The sequence below is a fragment of the Phoca vitulina genome, unplaced genomic scaffold (genome assembly GCF_004348235.1).
Source record: "Phoca vitulina isolate PV1807 unplaced genomic scaffold, GSC_HSeal_1.0 scaffold15, whole genome shotgun sequence".
Taxonomy (NCBI): Eukaryota; Metazoa; Chordata; class Mammalia; order Carnivora; family Phocidae; genus Phoca; species Phoca vitulina.
In genome coordinates, this window is record NW_022589718.1 from 2,801,530 (window position 1) to 2,824,408 (window position 22,879).

The 22,879-nt window shown below is 51.9% G+C and overlaps 1 protein-coding gene across 12 annotated transcripts in view; it reads left to right on the forward strand.

Annotated features, from left to right (window-relative positions):
• ANK1 (ankyrin 1) overlaps positions 1–22,879 on the forward strand; it is a 206,540-nt gene that overhangs the window by 134,001 nt on the left and 49,660 nt on the right. For all 12 annotated transcript variants that reach the window (XM_032413332.1, XM_032413334.1, XM_032413335.1 and 9 more), the window contains exons 4-18: positions 3,386–3,484; positions 4,068–4,166; positions 5,099–5,284; positions 6,270–6,368; positions 6,819–6,917; positions 7,213–7,311; positions 9,335–9,532; positions 10,872–10,970; positions 11,393–11,491; positions 12,020–12,118; positions 13,185–13,382; positions 13,940–14,038; positions 14,483–14,581; positions 18,593–18,790; positions 21,227–21,325. In XM_032413332.1, the coding sequence (XP_032269223.1) occupies positions 3,386–3,484; positions 4,068–4,166; positions 5,099–5,284; positions 6,270–6,368; positions 6,819–6,917; positions 7,213–7,311; positions 9,335–9,532; positions 10,872–10,970; positions 11,393–11,491; positions 12,020–12,118; positions 13,185–13,382; positions 13,940–14,038; positions 14,483–14,581; positions 18,593–18,790; positions 21,227–21,325 (1,869 nt within the window). The remainder of the gene's footprint in view (positions 1–3,385; positions 3,485–4,067; positions 4,167–5,098; positions 5,285–6,269; positions 6,369–6,818; positions 6,918–7,212; positions 7,312–9,334; positions 9,533–10,871; positions 10,971–11,392; positions 11,492–12,019; positions 12,119–13,184; positions 13,383–13,939; positions 14,039–14,482; positions 14,582–18,592; positions 18,791–21,226; positions 21,326–22,879) is intronic.

The following is a 22,879-nucleotide window of genomic DNA, read 5'->3' on the forward strand; positions in this document are numbered from 1 at the left end:
AGGCATCAGCAAATATTGGTGGCTATGTTTCTACTGAGGCCGGGAGGAGAGGGCCAGACCATCGCAGTTGTCCTTCTCCAGCAATCTCCTTGGTCAGCTCCACACTTCCTTTCTCCCTGCCCTGATTACCCTGAACAGCGTTCTCAGCTCCTATTAGGAGGCACTGGGCGAAGGCTGCGGTCCCAGCCCTCACACCATCATGCTCTTCCCCGTAGCCCCAGGGACGCGAGCCCAGAAACCACATCACGGAATTATGCACCTACAGGTTGCAAAATAGGTTTTATTTCTTACGTCCATCCATCCTGTTTGCTTAGCGAGCAAGATGCCGCCGCCGGCATTTCAAAACAGAACTACACACAAAAATCACCTGTCTCTGCTGACTCAAGGACTGCTTCCTCTTCTCTTCCTTCCCGGTTGCTTCCCGCGATTTTCCTCCCGGCTTTGTCCCGCTGGCCTCTTTCTTCCCATTAGCTGTTTCTTACCCGGGGTGCTCTCACACCCAGCCCCAATTTCAGTTCCGGGCGGCAAGCGTGTTTGCCGCCTCTCGAGCGGAGAACCAGAAGAACATTAGGTAGACAGCAGATATAATGGTTATGAAGATCATTACCCAAATATTATGAAGGTACAGTCATCCCTGGTGGTCAAATCCTGTAATTTTCATGCCATTTCCCGAAGGTGAAGAGATCGCGCCGGTGAAATAGACAAGAGTTGTTCTTCCTGGACGTCTGTGCGGCGTTTTTTTTTGTTTTTGTTTTTTTATCCCTGACGAGCACCAGTGGTTTCCACCCTTCTTCTGTGGACGAAGGGGACACGATTAGTTTTCCTTCTGGTGCTCCCACGTACCTGGCTGCCAGCAGCGTGCCATCTGTGGGCTCCGGGCGAGCGGCACCAACAGTGTGCTTCAGCGTTTTCGCTCTTGCCGAAGTTCCCCCTTTGATTGTTATTTTGCAAGCGAGCGCTTGGTGTGTCTTTGTTATTTATAGGCTTTTTTTGTGAGCCAACGTGGTTTCTGAATGCCACACAGAGGGAGGAAAAAAGGTGAAGCAGAAACCGTGGGCTGAGCAAGAGTCCTAGCAGATTGGGGAATTCTAATGGGTCTCGCAAGCAGGAGAAAGATTAAAAAAGGAAAAGAGTAAAAAAGCCAAAACCAATATAGTTTCCTAAGCTGTGCTTAGAAATTTTAAAAGCACAAAACAAAAGCATCCGTGTCCCCATCCTCCTGTCTCTGCCTCTCAGAGGCCTGTGCTCATCCTCTAGGCTGGTGGGAGGGAGAAAGCCCTAATCTCCCTGCTCGCATCTACCCCTCACCTGCCCCAGCCGCCTCCCTTCCAGGAGCTCCGGGACCCCCTGCCAGTGGACAAAGTGGGTCTTTGTGGATCACACGTAGCTAAGAATTTTTTTTTGCTTCTTCGAGGGCATGTTCCTTCATGCAGAGGGAAGGGTAGAGGAAACAGAGGCCCCACCTCCTTGCCCTGTGACCCTTGCCCCAGGGCAGGGCCCTCTTGCACTTTGCGCAGTGTGCACGTGTGTGTAGGTGGGGGGTCTGTTTCCCACGGTCTCCCCTTTGCTCTTACCCATCACCCGTGCTGCCCTCAGCCCAGATCCAGAAGGTGGGCCAGGATCCATAGTCAGGGTTCCACGTGGGCCCAGCTGCCCCCCCTCCCCCGCCGCCCGCATGGGTTTCTGTGGGGAGAGCTCCGATGTCGTGTGATTTAAGGCAGAAAGGGGCAGGTGGGAAGCAACTGACATTGCTTCTTGAGGGTAAGGAGGCTGAGTGTCCGTCATCGCTATACTCCCACGCCTGGACTAGCGCCTGACGCACATGTGCTCAGCGTGCAGCAGACGCGCGGATGGGCACAGCACACTTCCTTCTAAATGGGGAGACTTGGAGATCTGAGTCCTGATTTCCAGAGAAGGTTCTGGTGCCAACAGCCGTGTCCCACTCGGTGCAGTGAGTGAGTGGGACCCAGGTGCCAAGGCCTCTAACTGTAAGCTCTTTGGGCTTCTATGAAAAATGATTACTTAACATCTATACCTTCATTTCTGGCACTTATTCTCTGACAGATATTTGAGGAAGAACCCTTTGGTTTATCAAATGGAACTTAAGGAGAAATCAAAAAGACACCCTTGAGAGGTGACAAGCAGGGCCCTCTGGCCTGATACGGGCCACACTTTAGAAACAAAGACCTGAGCCCCCTGCAGCCCCCAGGAGCCCTCAGTGGGACTACCTCTCCCACCTGCGGGCGCCTGGGGCCGCGCTGTCTGGGGGGCCACAGAGCTTGGCGCCCGCGCTGGTCCATTCCGCCCGGGTGAGGACACTCTTCTCCCAGTGGCAGATGGCCCCAGTGCATGGACTGAGTTTGAAGTCCCTACTTGTCGGGGCTTGAGTTGCCTGAGATGGATTAGCAAGTGTTTATGTGGTTTAGGTAAATTATATACCATATGAACTATAAAAAGATGAGTTCATTTGAGATCTCTGCTCCTTAAGTAGCAGAGGGACAGATGGGCCCAGATGGGTCCCGTTTTCTCCCGCCTGCCCTATGGACAGAAGCTGTCGGTGAGGGGGCGGGGGCTGTCCTGCCTGCCTGTCACTGAGCAGGGGTGCCAGTGGGGTCACGTAGGTGAGTCAGAGAATGGGCCTGTGTTCCAGCCCCAGGACATCTGGGAGGCAGGAGGAAGACTGGCAGGAAGGCCGGCATCCTGATCACAAGCAGCCTGCCAGACCTAAACCCCGTCTACCAATTGTTAAATACCCAGAATGGATCTGGACAAGAAAATCTGAGTGTTCTAGTCACCTCCTCAGAACCTGCCCCCAGTCCCTTTACATATTTCTGCCCTTTCCTCTCTTCACCTCTCAGTCCTCTGTCCCCCCTTGGCCCAGCTTCGGGTGAAGGGCACCGAGCCCACGGCCTCTGCCAGCCTCCTTCCACAGGGCTCTGGGCCTCGCGGGGGCTCTGCGTCGTCCTGCAGTTGCAGCTTGTGAGGAGCTGGAAGTCCACGGAAGCCCGGCTTGCCTGGCAAACCTTTCAGTGTGTGTCCTGAGGAATGCTGACTATCTGTCAGCTGATGACAGAACGCTATGTCTGCAGGCAGCAGATTAGGTGTTGAAAAGTGGCTTCTTTATTCTTTGGCGTGATTTTTTGTGTGGAGAACAGGAAGGCTTTTCCTCCTTGGGCTTTCAGTATTATTTCAAGGTGTATAAAGGGTCAGGCACGCTCATGGGTGTTGTCTACCCCTTTTGGCCATGAAGAAAGCCCACTGTCCCTCACCCCAACCCGTAGCCTTGTTAGTGTACCCTTAATGGTGACTTTACCTTTGACCGTCACGGTACCGTTGACAGCCCGGTGGGAAACCTCCTCTGCTTCCTCTCCCCCATGTGTTTCAGAAAGGGAACACAGCTCTGCACATTGCCGCCCTCGCCGGTCAGGATGAGGTGGTCCGGGAGCTGGTCAACTATGGCGCCAATGTCAACGCCCAGTCACAGGTAATGGTCCTCTGGGGTCCCAGGCCAGAGGGCGTTGCCCTTCTTCTCCACCTGCATTTCTGTAATATTGTGGGTGTGTGGTCTAGATTAATTGGCAGTGTGTCTCTAAGCAGTAATGAAGGCAAGCTTATTATGTTTTCATGCTTCTATTGCATATTCTATGAACGATGTGGTTGATCATTGAGGGCCCCATCTCTGTTCAGTTAAACCAGCCAAACAATATATCTAGCTATGACTCACGTGGGGAGAGAAAGCCTGTTTAGGGGTGGGTGGGACATGGGGGGTTCACGAGGAAGGGAGTGAAAATAGAGGGTGTGTATGTGTGTGTGTGTGTGTGTCTCGTGCAAGATGCTGATGTCCATGGAGTGTCGCCCCCACCTGGTGGCCTTTTGTAATAATCCCACTAAGCCATTTCAAAGCCTGGAGTTTTTCTAACAGGAGATATTGGTGGGGACATGGTCCTGTGGGCTAGGTGAAAGTAGGAGGAAGAGAGAGCTGTCCTCAAGTTGAGAGGATTGTGCACCAGGTTTAGCATCTCTCCTTTTGTGGGTGAATGTTAATGACTTTTGCTCTTGGTCTACAGAAAGGCTTTACACCGCTATACATGGCAGCACAAGAGAATCACTTGGAAGTGGTTAAGTTTTTACTGGAAAATGGAGCTAATCAGAATGTAGCCACAGAAGTAAGTACCTGGGGCAAATGGCCTCACTACTGGACGCCCCCGGGTGCAGGACACCGCTGGGGGTGTACATTCCTGGGACATGGCTTGAAAGACTTCCTTTGTTGCAATCAGTGTAGAGTGTCGTTGTGTGCTCTCTACCTTCTGATCACTGCACTAATTCCGGGTGCTGCCGGGCTATGCAAGGGAAGAAGAGACAGAGTCATGGGTCTTGAGGAATGCCCAGACACATACCAGAGAAATGACATCAGACCCAAGCTTGTCCTTCCCACACTAAGCACCACTGAAGGCCGGACCCTAATGAGAAAGGATCCTGCCATAAACCATGAGTCACTTCAGCTCTGGTCCTGAGTTTTGTCATTGACGAAAGGATGAAATTGAACTAGATAGAGCCAAAGCTTCTCTTGACTACTAACATTATAACACTCAGCAGTTAGGTGACTTTGTGCTCATTCTGCTTCGCCAGTTCGTGGGGTCCTGTGCCCCTCGGCATACAACCGAGGAGATTAATGACAGTAGCTCACAATCGAATCCTCAGTTCCTGGCATAGTTTCTAGCATTTGGTAGGGGTTACTAATACTCGTGCAATGAAGAATGATCCTCTGCCATGTTGAAGGGTGCAAGGGAGGGTAGGCAAGGAGCACTCCGAGCACCCAGTCAGACTGGGAACAAGTTATAAAGGAAAATGAATGGCTCTGGGCTCGGGGAGATTGCAGAGAAAGAAAGTGGGGCCAAGAGAGGCTTTAGGGCAGAGGTGGCATTTAAACTGAGCTTGACTGATGAAGAGGGCTCTGAATGGTAAGAAAGTCATTGCAGGCTGAGGGCCCATCACAAGCAAGAGCCCTGAGGTGTGAAAGCGTGTGTCCTGCCTGGAAGACAGTGAGTGGTCGGGTGGGGTCGGAGCAAATGGATCTTTCCTCCTTTCCTGTGGCCAGGACGGCTTCACCCCTCTAGCAGTGGCTCTGCAGCAGGGTCACGAGAACGTGGTGGCCCACCTCATCAACTATGGGACGAAAGGGAAGGTGCGCCTGCCCGCCCTGCACATCGCGGCGCGCAACGACGATACGCGGACAGCCGCGGTGCTGCTGCAGAATGACCCCAACCCCGACGTGCTTTCCAAGGTGAGGGCGGCCTTCCCTGGCCGCGGAGCCGTAGGGCTGACCCCCAGCTGTTCCCCGAGAATGCACCGCGGCCGGATGTGGCACCAGCCATGCACACGGAGCACCACCAGCCCCCACAGGGCCTCCAGGTTCCCGCTAGTGACCTGGAGGAGCTTTAAACCCCCTAGTGAACACCCAGGAAAATGTGCTTGGTGTGGAGCAGGGAACGTTCTTGTTGCTCCTGGTCATCCAGAAAAGTATCCAGGGCAGGCTGGCTTTGGGATCTGGCAGGTGGTGTTCTAGAATGTACGCCCCTCTTTTCCTGGCTGGCCCCTGGTGGAGGAAGGGAGGTGTCCCTACGTGGGGAGGTGAGAATGGGGAGGGCTCCCCAGGGGCTTGGACTGCTAGCTGTCTGATGTTCAGGCACTGCCGATCCATTATCTGTAAGTTTAGCTGTTGATGACTTCTGTAGTGCGAGTGGATCGCCCTGAGCTATTCACATGGTCCCTCAACCCCACGGTCGCTGGGTTTTATCTGGGAGGCTGTTGACTGGATTAGGCATGGTCTCAGGTTATGGGACAGAATGATGACGATGACCCACCAAGGGGTCCAAAGGGCCGCTTTGGCCAGCCAGCTGAGTCGCCACGCCCTTTTAGGGGGCTGAAACAATCTCTAGAGTGAAGATCATGGCCCCTGTAACACTTTGTATTCATTAATTAACATTTCTTCATAAGTAACCGTTCATATAAGTGGGCCCTGCAGAGTTTGAGGTAATACTAGTCCATGGTTTGTCCACAGGAACCACAAAACAAACAATGGGGGGGGTCCTCAGAGGTGGGACCCAGCTTTGAATATGACTTGCAAAGCCTTTCCAAACCCCTTCAGCAAACCTCTCCGTCTTGGGTCCTCGGGCCCTGCTGACATTTCCAGAATCCCTGTCCTTATTCTGAGGTGAAAATGGCAGAGCATGGCTTGTGACAAGTTGTCCCCCTCTGTTGTGCCCCAGACGGGATTCACCCCCCTCCACATCGCAGCTCACTACGAGAACCTCAATGTGGCCCAGTTACTCCTCAACAGGGGCGCCAGTGTCAACTTCACGCCCCAGGTAAGGCCCTCCGGCAGGCCCCGCTCTCAGGCCTGGGCTCTGGGCTTGTCTGCCCCTCACTGTGACACCACAGGTTTCCTCCTTATGGCACGAGTGCCCTCGGGGGAGATGGCCCTGGTGTCTCTTAAGGGTGTCTGATATCTGCCCATCAGTTTCCATTTGCCCATTGTCGAGGTGGGAAGCCTGGAGGGCAGGGTTTTCTGCCAGTCTGTTGTGATGACGCTGGGAGACAGGGCTTGGCCAGATTGCTGCGATTAACCAGGATGCCGTCCTGTCCTCCTAGGTTTTGAGATTGTTCTTAGGTGAGAAGTGTCCTAAAGAGTAGGCTGAAAGTGGCTTCTTGCATTGCTGCCGCTGTAGGGCTGGGGGGACACGGGCGTGGGGTGCAGAGCAGCTGCATTCGAGAGGAAGATGCCGCAGACTGACAGGCCCCTGTGCCTCCCCTTCCAGAATGGCATCACGCCACTGCACATCGCCTCCCGCAGGGGGAACGTGATCATGGTGCGGCTCCTGCTGGACCGCGGGGCCCAGATAGAAACAAGGACCAAGGTGGGTGCCAGTGAGCTCCGCGGCAGGGCCAGGGGTGGGAGTTCTGCCTTCCAGAGCCCCCGCTGGCATGGCGGGCTCTCCGTGACGGGCTGGTGCTGGGCCTCCAGCATCCCGGAACAGCCCGCAGTGGGAGCCAGGAGGCAGCAGGAGACGCAGCGAGATGGGCTGGAGTCAGGCTGGTCCTTAAGGAAGCATCCTCGCTTCGGTGGCTGCAGGGGCACTGCGGGCCGTCTTCCCTCCAGTGGCTCTGATAGGTGCCTTTGGGGCTTTCTCTTTTGGACTCTGTCTTTTAAAGGATGAATTGACACCTCTCCACTGTGCAGCTCGGAATGGGCACGTGCGAATCTCAGAGATCCTGCTGGACCACGGGGCACCCATCCAAGCCAAAACCAAGGTTCGTAGCTTCCCTTCTGCGAGGAGCGTCCTTCCAGCAGGGCTTCAGGTCAGGCCAACCCAGGATCAAATCCCATCTCTAAAAAACGGGGATGCTAATACTACTAACTGAACCAGTGTGATGTGTACCCCAATGCCTGTCACACGGGAGACCCTCGGTATAGCTCTAATTATTAGCTAGATCAGGCACGGCACACTTTTTCTCTAAAGGGCCAGGTAGTCAGTATTTTTAGACTTCGCAAGCCACGATCTCTGTTGCAACAATTCAACTCTGCCATTGTAGTAGGAAAGCAGCCACGGATAATATGCAAACTAGCAGTCGTGTTCCAATAAAACTTTATTTACAAATACAGGCGGCAGGCCAGATTCTTCACTGAGGACTTCCCACTTTTCATTGGGAAGTATGGTGTGACCTTTGTGAAATTCTCTGAGTGGCAACTACCTGTATTAGTTTGCTGGGGCTGCAGTAGCAAAGTGCCTGTCACTGGGTGGCGTGAACCACAGCGGCCCGTTGCCCCACAGTTCTGGGGGCTGGAAATCTGAGATCAGAGTCAGCAGGGCCGGTACCTTCAGAGGCTGTGAGGGGGGGATCTGTTCCAGGCCTCTCTCCTGGCGTCCAGTGGTTGCTCGCACTCTTGGCATTCCTTTGTCATCACCCTGACCTCTGCCTTCATGTTCACATGGCGTGGTCTCTGTGTGTGAGTGTCTGTGTCCAAACTTCCTCTTTTTATGAGGACAGCAGTCATACTGGTTTCAGGCCCCCCCCCCCAAGACCTCATCGTAACTAAGGACACCAGCAGTGACCTGATTTCCAAATAAGGTCACGTTCCGAGCTCCTGGGGTTAGGACTTGAACATGTGAATTTTGAGGTGACACGATTCCACCCGTGACACGGATACTAGCTGTCACGCAGCCTGACTGTGTGTCTCCCTTGCTGAGAATCTTTTCATGGTCCCTTTCTGAAAGCTAACATCCCAGTTCCTGAGCTCACAAACTGTCATGATGCCGCTCCTGCCTGCCCGGAGCTCAGCTCCGCACCCCCATCAGGCTTGGCCCTCCTGCAGCTTTAACTGCATAGATAGAGCTCCCCAAGTTCCCCGAGCACACACTGCTCCCTTCGCTGGGAGGTTCCTCCCCTTCTGTCTTCCTAGAGAAGTTCTAGCTCCCGGCCACCTCCTTCTGAAAGCCTTCTCCCCCATCCTCCCTCCTGGAAACTCTACCCTCCATTGGAGGTCTGTGCTTTGATCTTGCCTTCCCTGATGTTACCACACTGAATGGCAACAATGTATCTGTTTCTACCTCCTTTGCCTATGGGTCCACGAGCTTCCTTCCACCAGGGATTATGTCTGTTCTCTTTTGTTTCCCCAGAGCTTAACCCATACCTGGTGCTCATTAATCGCTTAATAAATATTTGTTGACTTAATGTGTGAAGGATCGAGTAAAAAGTCTCCCCTGTTTTTAATGTTTGTTTGTTTTTTAGAGAGATTGCTACCTAAGAAACAGTGAGAGTCCTTAAGGAAGTTGTTTAAGTGATGTGTGTTTGTTAGGAGCAAAGCACAGAGGGATTTAGATCTGAGTTCCATGTTGTGGTCATTCATTCATTCAAAAGCGCATGAATGAAGGACCAGTATGTGTGTTTCGTGCTCGTATGGAGATTGTGGGGCATATGAGAGATAGGAGGCACAGTCACTGATCTTAAGAGGCTGCTAAGTATGCAGACACATACCCAACAAGTTAATTACAGACACAATTCAGCAAATCTATGAGGAAGTCCGAGCGAGTGGGACAGAGAAGGAAAAGCCCACAGAAGTCTAGGGTGGTCAGGGAAGGCTTCCCGGAAGAGGTGGGCCTGGCTGGAACTGGCTTAGAGGATTTGATGAGGTGGAAAGGAGAGCGGAGTCAGAGACCAGCATGAGCACAGGGGCCAGACGTGGAAGCATCGTGTAAGGAAGAAGTAGGAAGCGAGGTTGGAGTCATCGCCTTGAATTTCCTTTGCAACCGCTTGTTTCTCCCTCTTCTTCCAGAATGGCTTATCCCCCATTCACATGGCGGCTCAGGGAGACCACCTTGACTGTGTCCGACTTCTATTGCAATACAACGCAGAGATAGACGACATCACCCTGGACCATCTGACCCCACTCCACGTGGCGGCCCACTGCGGCCATCACAGAGTAGCCAAGGTCCTTTTGGATAAAGGAGCCAAACCGAATTCCAGAGCCCTGGTGAGTGGGAGGCCACTAGAGAGGGCACCAGAGGGGCAAAGGAAGGGAAGCAGGACCAGAGCTTGGCTGAGCCTGGTGGGAAGGGCCACCAGTCGGTGCCTGGAGGTATCCCTGAGACTCGGGGCCTGGAAAATGGTGGCACCGGCTAGGGCCCAAGAGGCATGGCAACACACAGGCGGGATGGTGACCTTCACACTCCCCGTTCTGTACCCCGATGACAGGCTGAGGTCGTGGAGTGGGGGGATTGGCCCAGGAGACCTCACTAAGAAGCGGTTCCGTGGTATGTGTGTGGGTTGGGGTGCCACTCCATCTAAGCCAGCCTGGAGCTGCAGAACAGTGATTCCTTATAGGCTGCCTGGCTTTTGTATCTGCTTTGGGGGGTGAGTGAAATGGGCCGAGCTAAGCATCCTTCCTCTGCTCATGGGCTTAGAGTTTTCCTAGTGCTGGTGTAGAAGTGAGTTCTCGCCTAGAGTCTCTGGCTCCTCTCGCTCTTGCCCCAGGCCAGGCGTTCCCAGGATAGTGTCAGGGGTCTGGTGGGGTCAGAGTTCTGCACAGAGCATGCCCTTGACCACCATCTCCTCTCTGCCTACTCACACAGGGGAGAATTTAGAAGGCAGGGGAGCTTCCAGGTCTCGAAAGGATGGCTCCTTCATTCATTCAGAAAGCTTTCACTGAGCTCTTGCCACATGCCAGGGACTATTCTGGGGTAGCTGGGGCATTTCTCAGCCTCAGCACTACTGACATTTTGGGTCTGATATTCCTTATTGTGGGGGGCTGGCTTGTGCCTGGTAGGATGTTTAGCAGCATTCTTGCCCCCCCCCCAGGTGCTGATACCCTTCTCCCCTGGTGGTGACAATCAGCAATGTCTCCAGACAAAATCTCCTCCCCCCACTTTGAGAATCACTGCCTATCGGAGTAAAGCCCTGGGAAAACAGACAAAAACAAAGAAATAAAACTCCCTGCCTCTGTGGAGTTGATGTACACAGCAGAGCTGCTATCCCGAAATCCACTTTACTAAAAATGATCAGTGGTTTCAGGGGAGAGGGAACATGATTCGCTTCACAAAAAGTGCTCTTTATTGTCAGTTTCCCCTGAAGGAAACTTAAAACAGCAGTGCATCCAAAATATGATTAAATTTTTAAAAAAGGTTTATAAACAACTCGTTCAGGAACGTGCTTGGTGCCTAAAGTGGGAGCCAGCTGCCTCTCGGACAACTGACAGTAACCGGAGTCCAGGCAGTGGGCAGAGGTTGCCTTTTCATCAGCAGGGGGGTCTGGGGGCCCCTTGGGCTAGTGTTGTAAGTTCCTGCTTGTCTGTCTCCTTATGTGTGGGGCTGCAGAATGGCTTTACCCCCTTACATATCGCCTGCAAGAAGAACCACATCCGTGTCATGGAGCTGCTACTGAAGACGGGGGCCTCCATTGACGCTGTCACTGAGGTAGGAGAACTCCACAGACGGGCCGATGGTCCCTGCCCGTGGTCTTCCTCCAAAAGCTTTCTGGACAGTTGTTCTTTTTAGCTCCATGTGGCTGCAGGACTGCGTGTGTGTATGCAAGTCCAGACTGCTTGAAGGAATAAACTGGGTGACCGAGACAGGGGGACATGGGTCAAGTTTCAGGGAGCTTTCCAAGACCAGATGCAAGTTTTTGAGTTGTAAAGCACGCAGAATCACCCTGCAGTGATTTCTTTTTTCCTCCAACCATTTTCCTGGAAGAAAAACCCATCTCATTTAACTCCCTTTGCTTGGAAAACCATTCTGGAGCCCCTAGAAACAAGAAAGCACTAGATTCATCTGGCTCTCTCTTCTTTGTAGGAGCAGGAAAGTCTCCTCTGTTCTCATTTCTCTCTTGTGTGTTCCAGTCTGGCTTGACACCTCTCCACGTGGCCTCCTTCATGGGGCACCTGCCCATCGTGAAGAACCTCCTACAGCGGGGGGCATCACCCAATGTCTCCAATGTGGTAAGCCCATGGCGGAGAGCAAGGGCTCTGTCCCCTGGACTGAGAGCTCAGAGGGGAGATGAGCTACTGATCCTAAGATCTCTTCTCTGGGGGGAGAGCGAGAATTCTCACAATAGGAGAGACTGCAGGTTTGGGGAGAATGTGTGTATATATATTATTCACGATATATATATCCCAATTAAATTCGTCACACATCTGTCAGTCCTAGGAGTTTTCTTTTAGAGAATAATTTGGGAACTTCTGTAAGTGTTATCTGGGAATACATTTACAGTTTTTAACATTCATTAGCTCTAAGGTTTACTTTTAAGTATACTTAAAACACATACACACACACACACACACACACACACACACTCACACACACTAGGTGTCCGCAGGCTAAAGGCTAAAGTAGCTGCTTGTTGGGACAGCTCCACCTCTTGGACGAAAACCCACCAAGTTACTCCAGGCTGGCACTTTGGAACTCTGCGTGTGTCCTTTTGGAAACTCGGCATGGATTAACATTTCTATAATTCTGTGGTTTTACAGAAAGTGGAGACCCCGCTACACATGGCAGCCAGAGCAGGACACACGGAAGTGGCCAAATATTTGCTCCAGAACAAAGCCAAAGTCAATGCCAAGGCCAAGGTGAGTTCTGGAGGCCAGAAGGATCCTGGGATGTAAGCGATTCAAGCGCAATGAGGAGAAATCCATCCTTATTAGAGGCCCAGCTGCAGTGCTGGCAGCACAAAGGTTCCTCGTCATTCCCACGGTGGTTGCCCTGAACGCTCAGATTCTGCTTTGCAGGGGTTCTGAGAAGGCCGGAGATATGTTTGCATCAGAGCTGTCCTATTCATTGGGATAATGAAAGCCTGAAGAGCATGGCTGGCCTGCAGGGTTTGGGGGCTGAAAGGGTTTCATGGTGGTTACAGTTCTGGTGTAAGAAGAGAAGCAACTTTTTGGAGAATATATTACCAATGAAAACCAGTCAGGAATTACTTGACCCAAAAAATGGAAGATGCCCCCTTGTTGTAAAACGTGTTCTCCAGGGATTGGGCGAGGGAACAGTGAGAATTGCTACTGATTGTGCAAGGCGATGGGCTTTCACCAAGATTGGGTTTTCCGACTCTACTGGAGACAGAGGCTGTTTAGAGTTAGAACTGTGGTTTGTGTTTGGGCCATGCACAGAGGCCCCCAGCTGGGCCCAACAGCACAGAGACCCTAGCCTAGTATCAGGGGAGGAGGAGGAGCAAGGGTGGGAAGAAAGTCATCTTTCCCCTTCAGCAGTTTAGACTCTCCTGCCACCCCACTCAAGCAAAGGCAAGTTTCCGCTCAGACATGACTTGGGAGACAGGAAGAGTGCCTGTTACACTGTGTGAAACATTTTATATACACTACCTGCTTAATCCTAACCAGAGCCCTATGAGGTAGATTATTGTTCCCATTTTACAGATGGGAAGGCTGAGCCTTTAGGCAATTCAGTAGAAATAACAGCTAACCTGAAGGGTCGTTGTGAGGATTAAATGAGAGAGCGTATTTGTTTCTATAACTCAGAGACTTGATTTGAATTCCAGCTCTTCATCTTCCTAGCTGTGTGATCTTGAGAAAGTCACTTACCCTCTCTGGGCCTCACCTTCCTCCTTCGTAAAGTGAAGAGTTGGATTAAGAAACCTTAAGAATATGCCCGGTTCTTTGTTTTCACTTTGGGTTCCAGGATGACCAGACCCCGCTTCACTGTGCAGCTCGCATCGGCCACATGAACATGGTGAAGCTCCTGCTAGAAAATAATGCCAATCCCAACCTGGCCACCATGGCCGGGCATACCCCCCTGCACATTGCGGCCCGAGAGGGCCATGTGGAGACGGCCCTGGCCCTTCTGGAAAAGGAAGCATCCCAGGCATGCATGACCAAGGTACAGGCTTCTTCCCCTGTTCTGGAGAGGGGACTGGCCAGTCACGCCGGGCCTGGGGTGCGGGATGGGCACTCCCGCCCGGTTCTCTGTGTGGCCCGGATGATGCTGAAAGCAGCTAGGAGGGCCAGCACCCCCAGACTGGCCGCCATCTGTGAGCCCGATGTGTCGTCCTTCCCCAGAAAGGTGGTAAAACTGTCCTTTCTCGTCTGCCCACCAAGCCTTCATCCCTTTATCATGGCCTGGCTATTAGCTCTAGACAAATCGGGTCTGGGAATACAAGAAGGACTAAGACTCAACCCTTGCCCTCGACTAGCTAGTAGTGGGGTAACAACGCAAGATGGTTATATGTGCCATCACCAGAGGTGCAGGTGGCAAGTGGAAGAGGAAACCTGCTGATTCTTGGGCCCCAGCCTCTGGGAGGGATCAGAAATTGCGTCCTTTACGAGGCTGGCGTCTCCATGCCGGTGAAGGGGGGCTGCCTCCTTTGCCGTGGGTTCTTGCTCTGGGGGGGACAGCTCTGACGCCCCACGCTTCTGACAGCCTGTGTCTCTCCTCAGAAAGGATTTACCCCTCTCCACGTGGCGGCCAAGTATGGCAAGGTCAGGGTGGCAGAGCTCCTGTTGGAACGAGACGCACATCCAAATGCTGCCGGAAAAGTGAGCTTGAACTTCCCTCCCTGTCTCAGCTTCGAGGCCAGAGCAAAGGACACACTTCGCTCCTTGTGCCCATTATGTCCACCTTTTGAGTGGGCAGCCATCCAGGGGGAAGGGCCTCTGGCAAGACCGCCTTTCTGACAAGGGCCCTGTGCTCTTAGAAAAAGCTGGTGGCCTTCTCTGAGCAAGTGTGTTGATTGTGCTGTGCCCCACCGCCCCCGGCCCCCGGGCCCTGCAGAACAAGGAGGTGGCCCCGGGTCTGGCAGGTTATGCTCTTGAGTGACTTCAGATCAAGACTGGATTTGGAAGGGTTTTAACTAGACTGTACCATATATGAAAGAAGCGATACAGAGCCCCAAGCGCTGCTGCCGATAGATAGCCGGAGGGATCGCTAGTGGGAAGCCAGCTGAGTGAAGGCTGTTGTCTTTGTCGTCTTGTCCCCTGCAGAATGGCTTGACTCCCCTGCACGTGGCTGTCCATCACAACCACCTGGACATCGTCCGGCTGCTGCTTCCCCGGGGCGGCTCCCCGCACAGCCCTGCCTGGGTAAGCCCGCCCCGGGCCACACACCGGGGGCTCCAGCCCCAGACCTGCTCAGGGCTGCGGCCCCTGCAAGGCAGGCCTGCCGCCGCCCCGTCGGGAAGGGCTGTTCCAGGAGCAGCGGGAGGGTTTTCATGTTTTGCTTTTATTTTTACCTCAGTGTTCTCGCCTCGCTCACACGAATGTTACCTGCTGTAATTGCTGCTATTTGGAGACCAGGAGTGGGGTGGGAAAGGGGTACCACTTCTCAGCAACAGGTTACCTCACAGCGGTGGGATTCACGTTACACAACAAATGGGTTCCCCAAACAACTGCGTGTCAACCGAGTTCTGTCAGCTGCGTTTTGTCAGCCGGCTGTCAAGGGTCAGCATGTCCAGGAATCTCCGGGGGTGGTGAGCCCTGTTCTCCGATTCTGACTCCATCTGGTGCTGGTGGCACAATGGCCCCACTTTGAGAACTATCCAGGGTTGCGGGGGACCCTGCCATAACCTTGAAGCAGGGGGCCTCTTTCAAATGTGAATAGTCACCCCCAAATGTATTTCTCGTATGAGTTCAGACTTTTACATCGAGGTGTTTTTGTAACAAGGCACACCCACATATATTACATGGTGGACGTAAGGCCAGTGTGCCTGCCCCTGAAGGACGCTGCCCCGAGTAGCAGGTTCATTGCCTCTCAAGGGAACCAAGTAAAGGGAGTTGACTGGGGTTGCTTATGTAAGATCCGACTTCGGGGCGGGGGAGGGGTGGCGGGGAGCTAGTACAAGGTGAAGGGGTAAAGCTAGTCGTGAGGATCATTTTTGGAGACGGGCTGGCCCGTGTGGGACCAGAGAGTGTGCAGTGTTTGTCTGTGAGGGGAGGGGGCTGATGGCCACACGGGGTGGGGGGCAGGGCTCTGACACAAAGGATGCCCCCGTGGTCCCTGCACTCCGGGAGCTCACTACAGGGCAGCCAAGACTCAGAAAACCAGGATAATTTTGGGGAGAGCACACCCCGGTCCTCAGCCACGTGGCAGGGGGAGCCTCTGGGGGGGGACTGGTCTGTGATGACAGCTGACACCTGCTGACTTCAGTGGGAACACAGCCCTAGCCAGGGAAAATCAGCGCGGGCCTTCAGTTTGTCTCCCCTCCTCAGAACGGATGCTCATCTGAATTTTCCAGCATCACTTTGCTGGAGACACAGCGTCTCCCAGACACCTCTGTCTCCTTGGGCTCCTGTCCCCGCTGTTGTAGCAAGCCCACGTCACCGTGTAGACGGAGCATGCGGCCCTGCTAAGATGTGGCTTACTCCTGCCTCTAAAAATAAAGAGCTGGACTCCCCGCCTCCTCACTCCCCTCCTTATAGAAAAGAAATTGGAGCCAGGTTCATGGTATTTAAAGAGAGCCTTATCCAAGTACAAACCTTGTACAGATGGGGTTTGTTTCCATGGCAAAAAATAGTTTCCCAAGTAGTCTGGCAATTTTGTAGAATTTCACATGCAAATCTCTCTGCACCCAAACCAAACCCTCCCCCTTCTAATTTTGATGCTAATGTTGTTTTAACATTTAGGCAGATTTCTCTCCAGCGTGCATTCTTTTGGATGAGCTCATTTCCTTGGGGAAGTAGACCTTTTCGGGGCACACAGCCCTCCCTAACCTCTCTACCTGGCCGGCCCTGTCCTTGTCACCTCCAGAAGGTCATTTATTCCCTTTAATCCTGCTTTTGGGAAAGCGCAGAGGGTTAGTCTCTGTTCTGAGAAGGCCAGCTTCTCCTTTATATGTCAGTTTTAACCAAGGGTCACCTGGCCTGAGCTGCCTCCAACACCAGGGTGCCCTTTGCCAGGATAGGGTGCTGCTTTTGTCAATGTGCACACCCACAGCTGCCCAAGTGACCTGGACTCCTGATTATACCGCCATGAGCATACTGCAGCTTGCTCCAGTTTCTGCCCTTTGTCTGTTCAAAGAAGTCCTAATAATCGTTGCTTTCATGCTGAGGATACCTGCTACAGCCTGGGCCCTGGCGAGGGGTTTAGCTGCCTCATCCCAGGTCCTCCCGTGGACAGCGTTCCCTGATGCTCGCCTTACAGAGAGTGATCTCCTTTGGGGATGGCTCCAAGTCGCAGGCTTCATCCAGCAAGCCGCACCGCTTTCTTTGCTTTCTGTTGATACGATCCAAACATTATTTTGTTTAGTTAATATTATAATCAAAATGTTGATCTCGTTATGGGAACACAGCCTAAAAAGAACGTATTCTCATTTTTTTTTTTTAAAAAAAGGAACACTCAAATGAATTATCTTACATAATTATTCAAAGGAAATGATTTTTTTAATTCAATTTAATTCTTTGGGTTTATTACAACTTTTCATTTCCCCACGAAGTCCACTTTCCAAGTGGTTCTTTCCCTGTCCTCCAATGCTATAAAACTGGAATGTTACTATACCGTCAGACCCCTTTTCTCCGCTTTCCTTTTCCTGATCAGTGATCCCGGCAGAATCAGAAACGTTGGTTTGCACAGTCTGACAGAGACTGGCGGGGAGGTTCAGTGCTCTGGGGTAGCCGGAGGAATGCTGGCCAAGGTGGGGAAACCAGATGTCGTATGCCATGCGCCCTGGGACTGGTGGGCGTGGGCTTTGAAAGTCATGGGTCCTGCTCAGAGGTCCTCAGGCCTGGCCTCTCTTCTAGCCCTGAATGTGTGGGGGCCTCGCTACTCAAAGTGTGGTCCCTGGGCCAGCAGCCTCAGCCTCACCTGGAAATGCAGAATTTGGGGCCTTCCTAGAACTTCTGAGTCAGAGTCTACATTTGAGCGAGATTGCTCGTGCTTTGTGTACACATTGTGGTTTGAGAAGCACTCTTCCAGCTGATAGAACCTCAGCTCTGGGGTCTGAAAGCCAGCGCGGGTTTCCTGTTGTTCATTTACTAGGTGACATGAGATACGGCACTTAACCTCGCCGAGAGTTGACTTCTTTAGCCACAAAATGAGCTAATAATAAAAATGCCTACCTGACTCGCTGTACAAGGGACCATGTAGGTGAAAGGGGTTTCTAACAGTGATGACCAAATCAGACTTCATCTGTCTGCGGCAGGACGAGGAGCGCGCTCTGGAATGTAAACCCATGTACTGCTTCCTTCACGGAAAAAGTCTTCTTACCAGAAAGAGAGAGAGAGAGAGAGAGGAGCCAGCTGAATAAACAGTATATGGTATCATAGTCGATTTACTTTTGGCCAGGCTCCTTCATCTTGTCATGGCCTCAAACATCTTGTAAACCAGCGCACTGCAAAACCGTACGCAGGTTTATTACTTTTATATCTTTATTTTGGAAAACACCTTCACATATATTATCATATTTTATCCATCCAACAGCTGCAAGAAAAGAACATGCTGGATGTCATTATCTGCTTTAAATGCCTTTTAAAAATACAGAAGGATGTCTAGAGGTCACTGACTCTCCAGTCACCTGGCTAGTTAGTGTGGAAGGAGGACTGACTCCACATCCCCGGTTCCTTGCCAGGGACACCTGTCCCCTTAGACCAGCAGCCCCAGCCCACAAGCCCAGGGGGAGCCCGGGCCGTTGCAAAGGGAAAGAAGAGGGCTAGGATCCTTTTCCTTCATGAACTATCGGGGGTGGGGGCGGGGAGAGTGGTTCTCGCAGACAGGAGCCTTTCATTTACTTCCCAGCCTGCCAGTTCTTCCGTGAGCTGCCTGCTTGGATCCTAGCTTTTGTGGTGGTAGGGCATGCTCTGCAGAGCAGTCTGTCAGAGCTTGAACACAGAAAATACGGGGTGAGGAGAGGCACAGGACGTTTGCGGGCTGGGATGGGGGGGGTGCGTTGTGTTGGATCCTTCCAAATCAAAGGGATTTGGTTGGTTGGTTTGTTGACTTTAATTGCTCTCCTTGGAGACTCCAGCTCTGCTCAGTGGGTGTCCAGCAGGCCAAGAAGCAGGCCTCGCCCTCCCTCTGAGGGTTTAACAGTTAAGGCCTGTGCTCATTCCTGTCCACTCAGCATTCTCTTAACCAGCCTCCCGATGCTTCTTCTGTTTCAGAATGGCTACACCCCTTTGCACATTGCTGCCAAGCAGAACCAGATGGAGGTGGCCCGCAGTCTGCTGCAGTACGGGGGGTCAGCGAATGCCGAGTCGGTGCAAGGTGTGACCCCCCTTCACCTGGCCGCCCAAGAGGGTCACGCAGAGATGGTGGCTCTGTTACTTTCGAAACAAGCCAATGGTAACCTGGGGAACAAGGTAAACACGGCTTCCCAGATTTGCCCTGTCGTCGCGGTAATGTTTTTGTAGTAGGTAACCAGTTACGCTCTCGGAATATTGAGCACCTACTGCGTGCTCAAGTTCTGAGTTAATGGGGTGTGTGTGTGTGTGTGTGTGTGTGTGTGTGTGTGTGTAATCCTTACAACAGCCCTGTGTAGGCTTTACCTCAGTTTTATAAATGAATAAACAGGGTCAGAAAGGTTGCTCATTCCCCAGGTTGCATGACCCTGAGCCGACCTCATGCCAGAACCTTTTCGAAATAGATTGATTCAAGGGTCTGCAAAAAAGATCAATATTAAAATCCATAGTACACTTTCCCAAATATGGGCCAGTGTCCACCTTCAGGCATGTAGTAAGTAATTTGGTACTAAATATTCTTTTTCTGTGGGAGAATATTTTAAATGCCCACCGGTACACTAAACTAGCAGTTCCCAGCCCAGGGACTGTTGGTGGAGGAGTACGGGTACTTCCAAGACTGTACCCAGCATTTTGGGAGGATGGGCACATGAGCATTTTTCTAGGTGAGGTCTTCATAGTTTTTCTCAGCTTCTCAAAGGAATGCATGACTCCAGAAAGACTAAGAATCACTTATTTTTTTTTTTTATTTTTTATTTTTTTATTTATTTATTTTTTTTTAAAGATTTTATTTATTTATTTGAGAGAGAGAGAATGAGAGAGAGAGAACACATGAGAGGGGATAGGGTCAGAGGACGAAGCAGACTCCCCGCCGAGCAGGGAGCCCGATGCGGGACTCGATCCAGGGACTCCAGGATCATGACCTGAGCCGAAGGCAGTCGCTTAACCAACTGAGCCACCCAGGCGCCCCTCACTTATTTTTTTAAATAATAGTTTTATTCAAATATAATTTATATACAATAAAATTCATCCTTTTGAACTGTCCTATTTGGTGATTTTTAGTATATTTCAGAATCGGGCCACCATCACCACTATCTAATTCCAGAACATTTTCATCACCCCACAAAGAAGCCTCATACCCGTTGGCAGCCACTCCCCATTTCCCCCAAATCTCTCAGTCCTCACCAACCACTAATCTACTACCTCTTTGAATTGGCCTATTCTGGACATTTCATATCATGGAACCAATACAAGGAGCCACTTCTTTAGATGATGAGGGAACGGTTTCAGAAAGGCAAGCGTTTTAAGGGTAAGCAGATCTGTTAAAACCCTGTAGATCCATTGGTTCTTTTTGCACAGGTTTGGACAGGTGACCCCCAGGAGGGAACTGTTAGGGCAGGACCGTTACATTGGATCGGATGCTTGGTTTCTTGCTTGTGCCATGCCATTTCATGCAGGCTCTGTGAGGAGCCATGAGGGTGATGGTGATTCTCTGTACTGGAGACATCCTCACTTATCCACGCGCCACCTCACAGGGCGAATTACCGTGTTATCCCAAGAATCAGGCAAGTCACCCAGAGACTTGTGACTGAGGTAGGACTGTTCCACCCCACCCGCCCGCCTGCTCAGGCCTCGTTACTGTTCATGGGCCTCTGGTCAGCAGGCAGGAAGGTGCAGAAGGCCGAGGGGGGCCTCCCTCCCTGGAGAGGGGACAGGCCCTGCCCCCTGACTCCAACTGCAGAGGAATCATAGCTCTATTTGCCCCATAGTTAGGGGAGCGTATTGAGTAGGGTACGGGGGAGAGAAGACTTTTCCGACATTTTGGTGTGAGTGTGCACATACCAGGCCATATCTCTGGTGCATCCTTATCCTCCTGAGAAAGGTCCCAAGAATATGGCATTTTCAGTGCCAGCAGGTTCATCCATTCTTTGACAGTGCGGGATGGGTTGTGAGGTGCTAGTCACATGCCACGTTTAAATGGCACATTGTGTTTTCCAGCGTGTTTTCATCTGTGTTTTCTCAAGTGAACCTTACTTTGTGCTCAAGATAGGTCAGTGATAACCTGTTTTCTAGATAAGGAAAGTAGGGTCTGAGGCTTATCTTAAATTGGGGAAGTAGGGAATGTTATAAATGGAAAGTTCCATAAAGTTTATCTAGTTCAGAGGTCAGCAAACTAGGGCCCGTGGGCCAAAACCGGCCCACCACTTGTTGGTATAAATAAAGTTTTATCGGAACATAGCCGTGCCTGTTTGTTTCCGGGTTGGCCGTAGCCACTTTCTCACTATAACTGACAGAGTTGGGTAGTTGTGACAGAGACATAAGCCTAAACTATTGACCATCTGGGCCTTAGCAGAAAACGTTGCTGACCTCTAATTTAGCTAAACCACCTCATTTTTTAGATAAGGATATAGAGGCCCAGAGCTGGAAGAGCTTCGTCCCAGGTCCCACAGCTGTTTGGTGGCTGCACAGTCAGGTTGGGGCTCCTAGCCTCAGTGCTCTTTCACGGTGGCCCAGGATTCTTTACTGGACACAAGGTGATGAACGCCTTTTTCTTTCCAGAGTGGACTCACCCCCCTCCATCTCGTAGCACAAGAAGGCCACGTTCCAGTGGCAGACGTGCTCATCAAACACGGTGTCACGGTGGACGCCACCACCCGGGTAAGGCAGGCAGCTCGTGCTTGTGTCCGTGTGGGCTTGGCCTCCCTTCTCCCCTGTGCACGTCCTTGTCCTGCCCATTGCCGGCCTCCCTCCCGCTTCAGAGGCGGCTCGTTCGCAGAGCTTTGAAACCCCAAGGGCTCAGCAGCCCATTCTTCTCTGCCACTTCCTAGGGGTGGCAGTGGAGTTTGAAGACACCGATCCTAATGATCTTACTTTCCGGTGGGGAACTTTGGAAAGTTTGCTAGACCTTTGAACCTCTGTAGTGAGAAACTAAGAGGAACGTTTAATCATGAATCTATGACCTATTCTATGTGAGCAGTGTGTCAAAATGTCAGGCTTTCGTGGATTCGCTTGAAAATTCAGGCCTTTTATTCCAGCAATTAGTTAAATCCAGTTCAACTTTCTGTGAACCACTTCTGTGTGCGAGGAGCTCTGTGGGGTAGTTGAGGATAACGGAGTGCACAGCACACAGTGGGGGACCTGCCTGGAGGATTTGCAGTCCAGTGTGGAGGGGACAGTAGGAGGCTGGGGGGACTGACGATCAACCATGTGATATTGAAGTCTCTTGGAGAAAAATCTAGCAACTGTTTGATCCCCAACTGTCTGCAGCTTCACCAGGAATCTGCTTAAAACCCAACAACGTTCTGGATCTTTGAGGTTTTTTGGGCCCACTTAGGTCTTTCGGGGTCCTGCATGAGAGACCCTGTAGTGTGAGTTAGAATTGGGGTCCCAGAGCCATACTATTGCTTGAGGTCCCGACTGCAGTGTCTGTTTCAAGATGGTTTCTGGGATCTGGCACCAGCTCCTCAGGGACACTTAGGACCAAAGGGCTCGGGGAACCTTGGCTTGTCGGCTTTCAGGGAAGCACCCAGCCATTCAGCAGAACAGATTTCTTGAAAATGAACTCCTTTGCAGCCTAAGCTCTAAGTGGTCAGTAATACCCCAAACCTGGTTGTTTCAAGCAATGACCAGTTCCTATACATTCCATTCCATTACAACTCAGTAACCTGGACAGCCTTTGTGGGGTTTTGGACAGTGGGATTTCACCTTTCTAGTGGAAATAAGTATGCCCTTGCCCAGGTCGGCAGCAGCCTCCATGCGACCATGAGTCCCCACCGGAGCCCCCTTCCCAGCAGACAGCCTGATGGAGGCTCTTTCCCTCTGGACTGATCCCCCCCTGCTTCTGTTACCTGTGGCTCCCCAGCTTTGCCTGCTGCCTCCTCACACCTCCTCTTCTCTGTCTCTCCCTCTACGTGCTGCCTCGGAATGTGGGCCCCACTTTTTCTCTCTACACTCATTCTCGTCTGCAGGACTTGCACCTTGCATAGGCGTCTCCTTGCCTAGACCTCTTCATGGGGCTCAGTGTCCGTTTTCCAGTTGTCTACTTGGCATCTCCACTCGGCGCTCGCAGACATCTCAAACTTCATTTGTCTGAAACCAAGCCCCTGTTCCTTCCCAGGCCAGTGGCCCCCACCCCTCGTGGCAGCTGCTAGCCTTCCAACGGGCTTCCCTGGCCGTCCTCCCTTTTGAGCAGCTGTTCTAAGGATTGCAGCA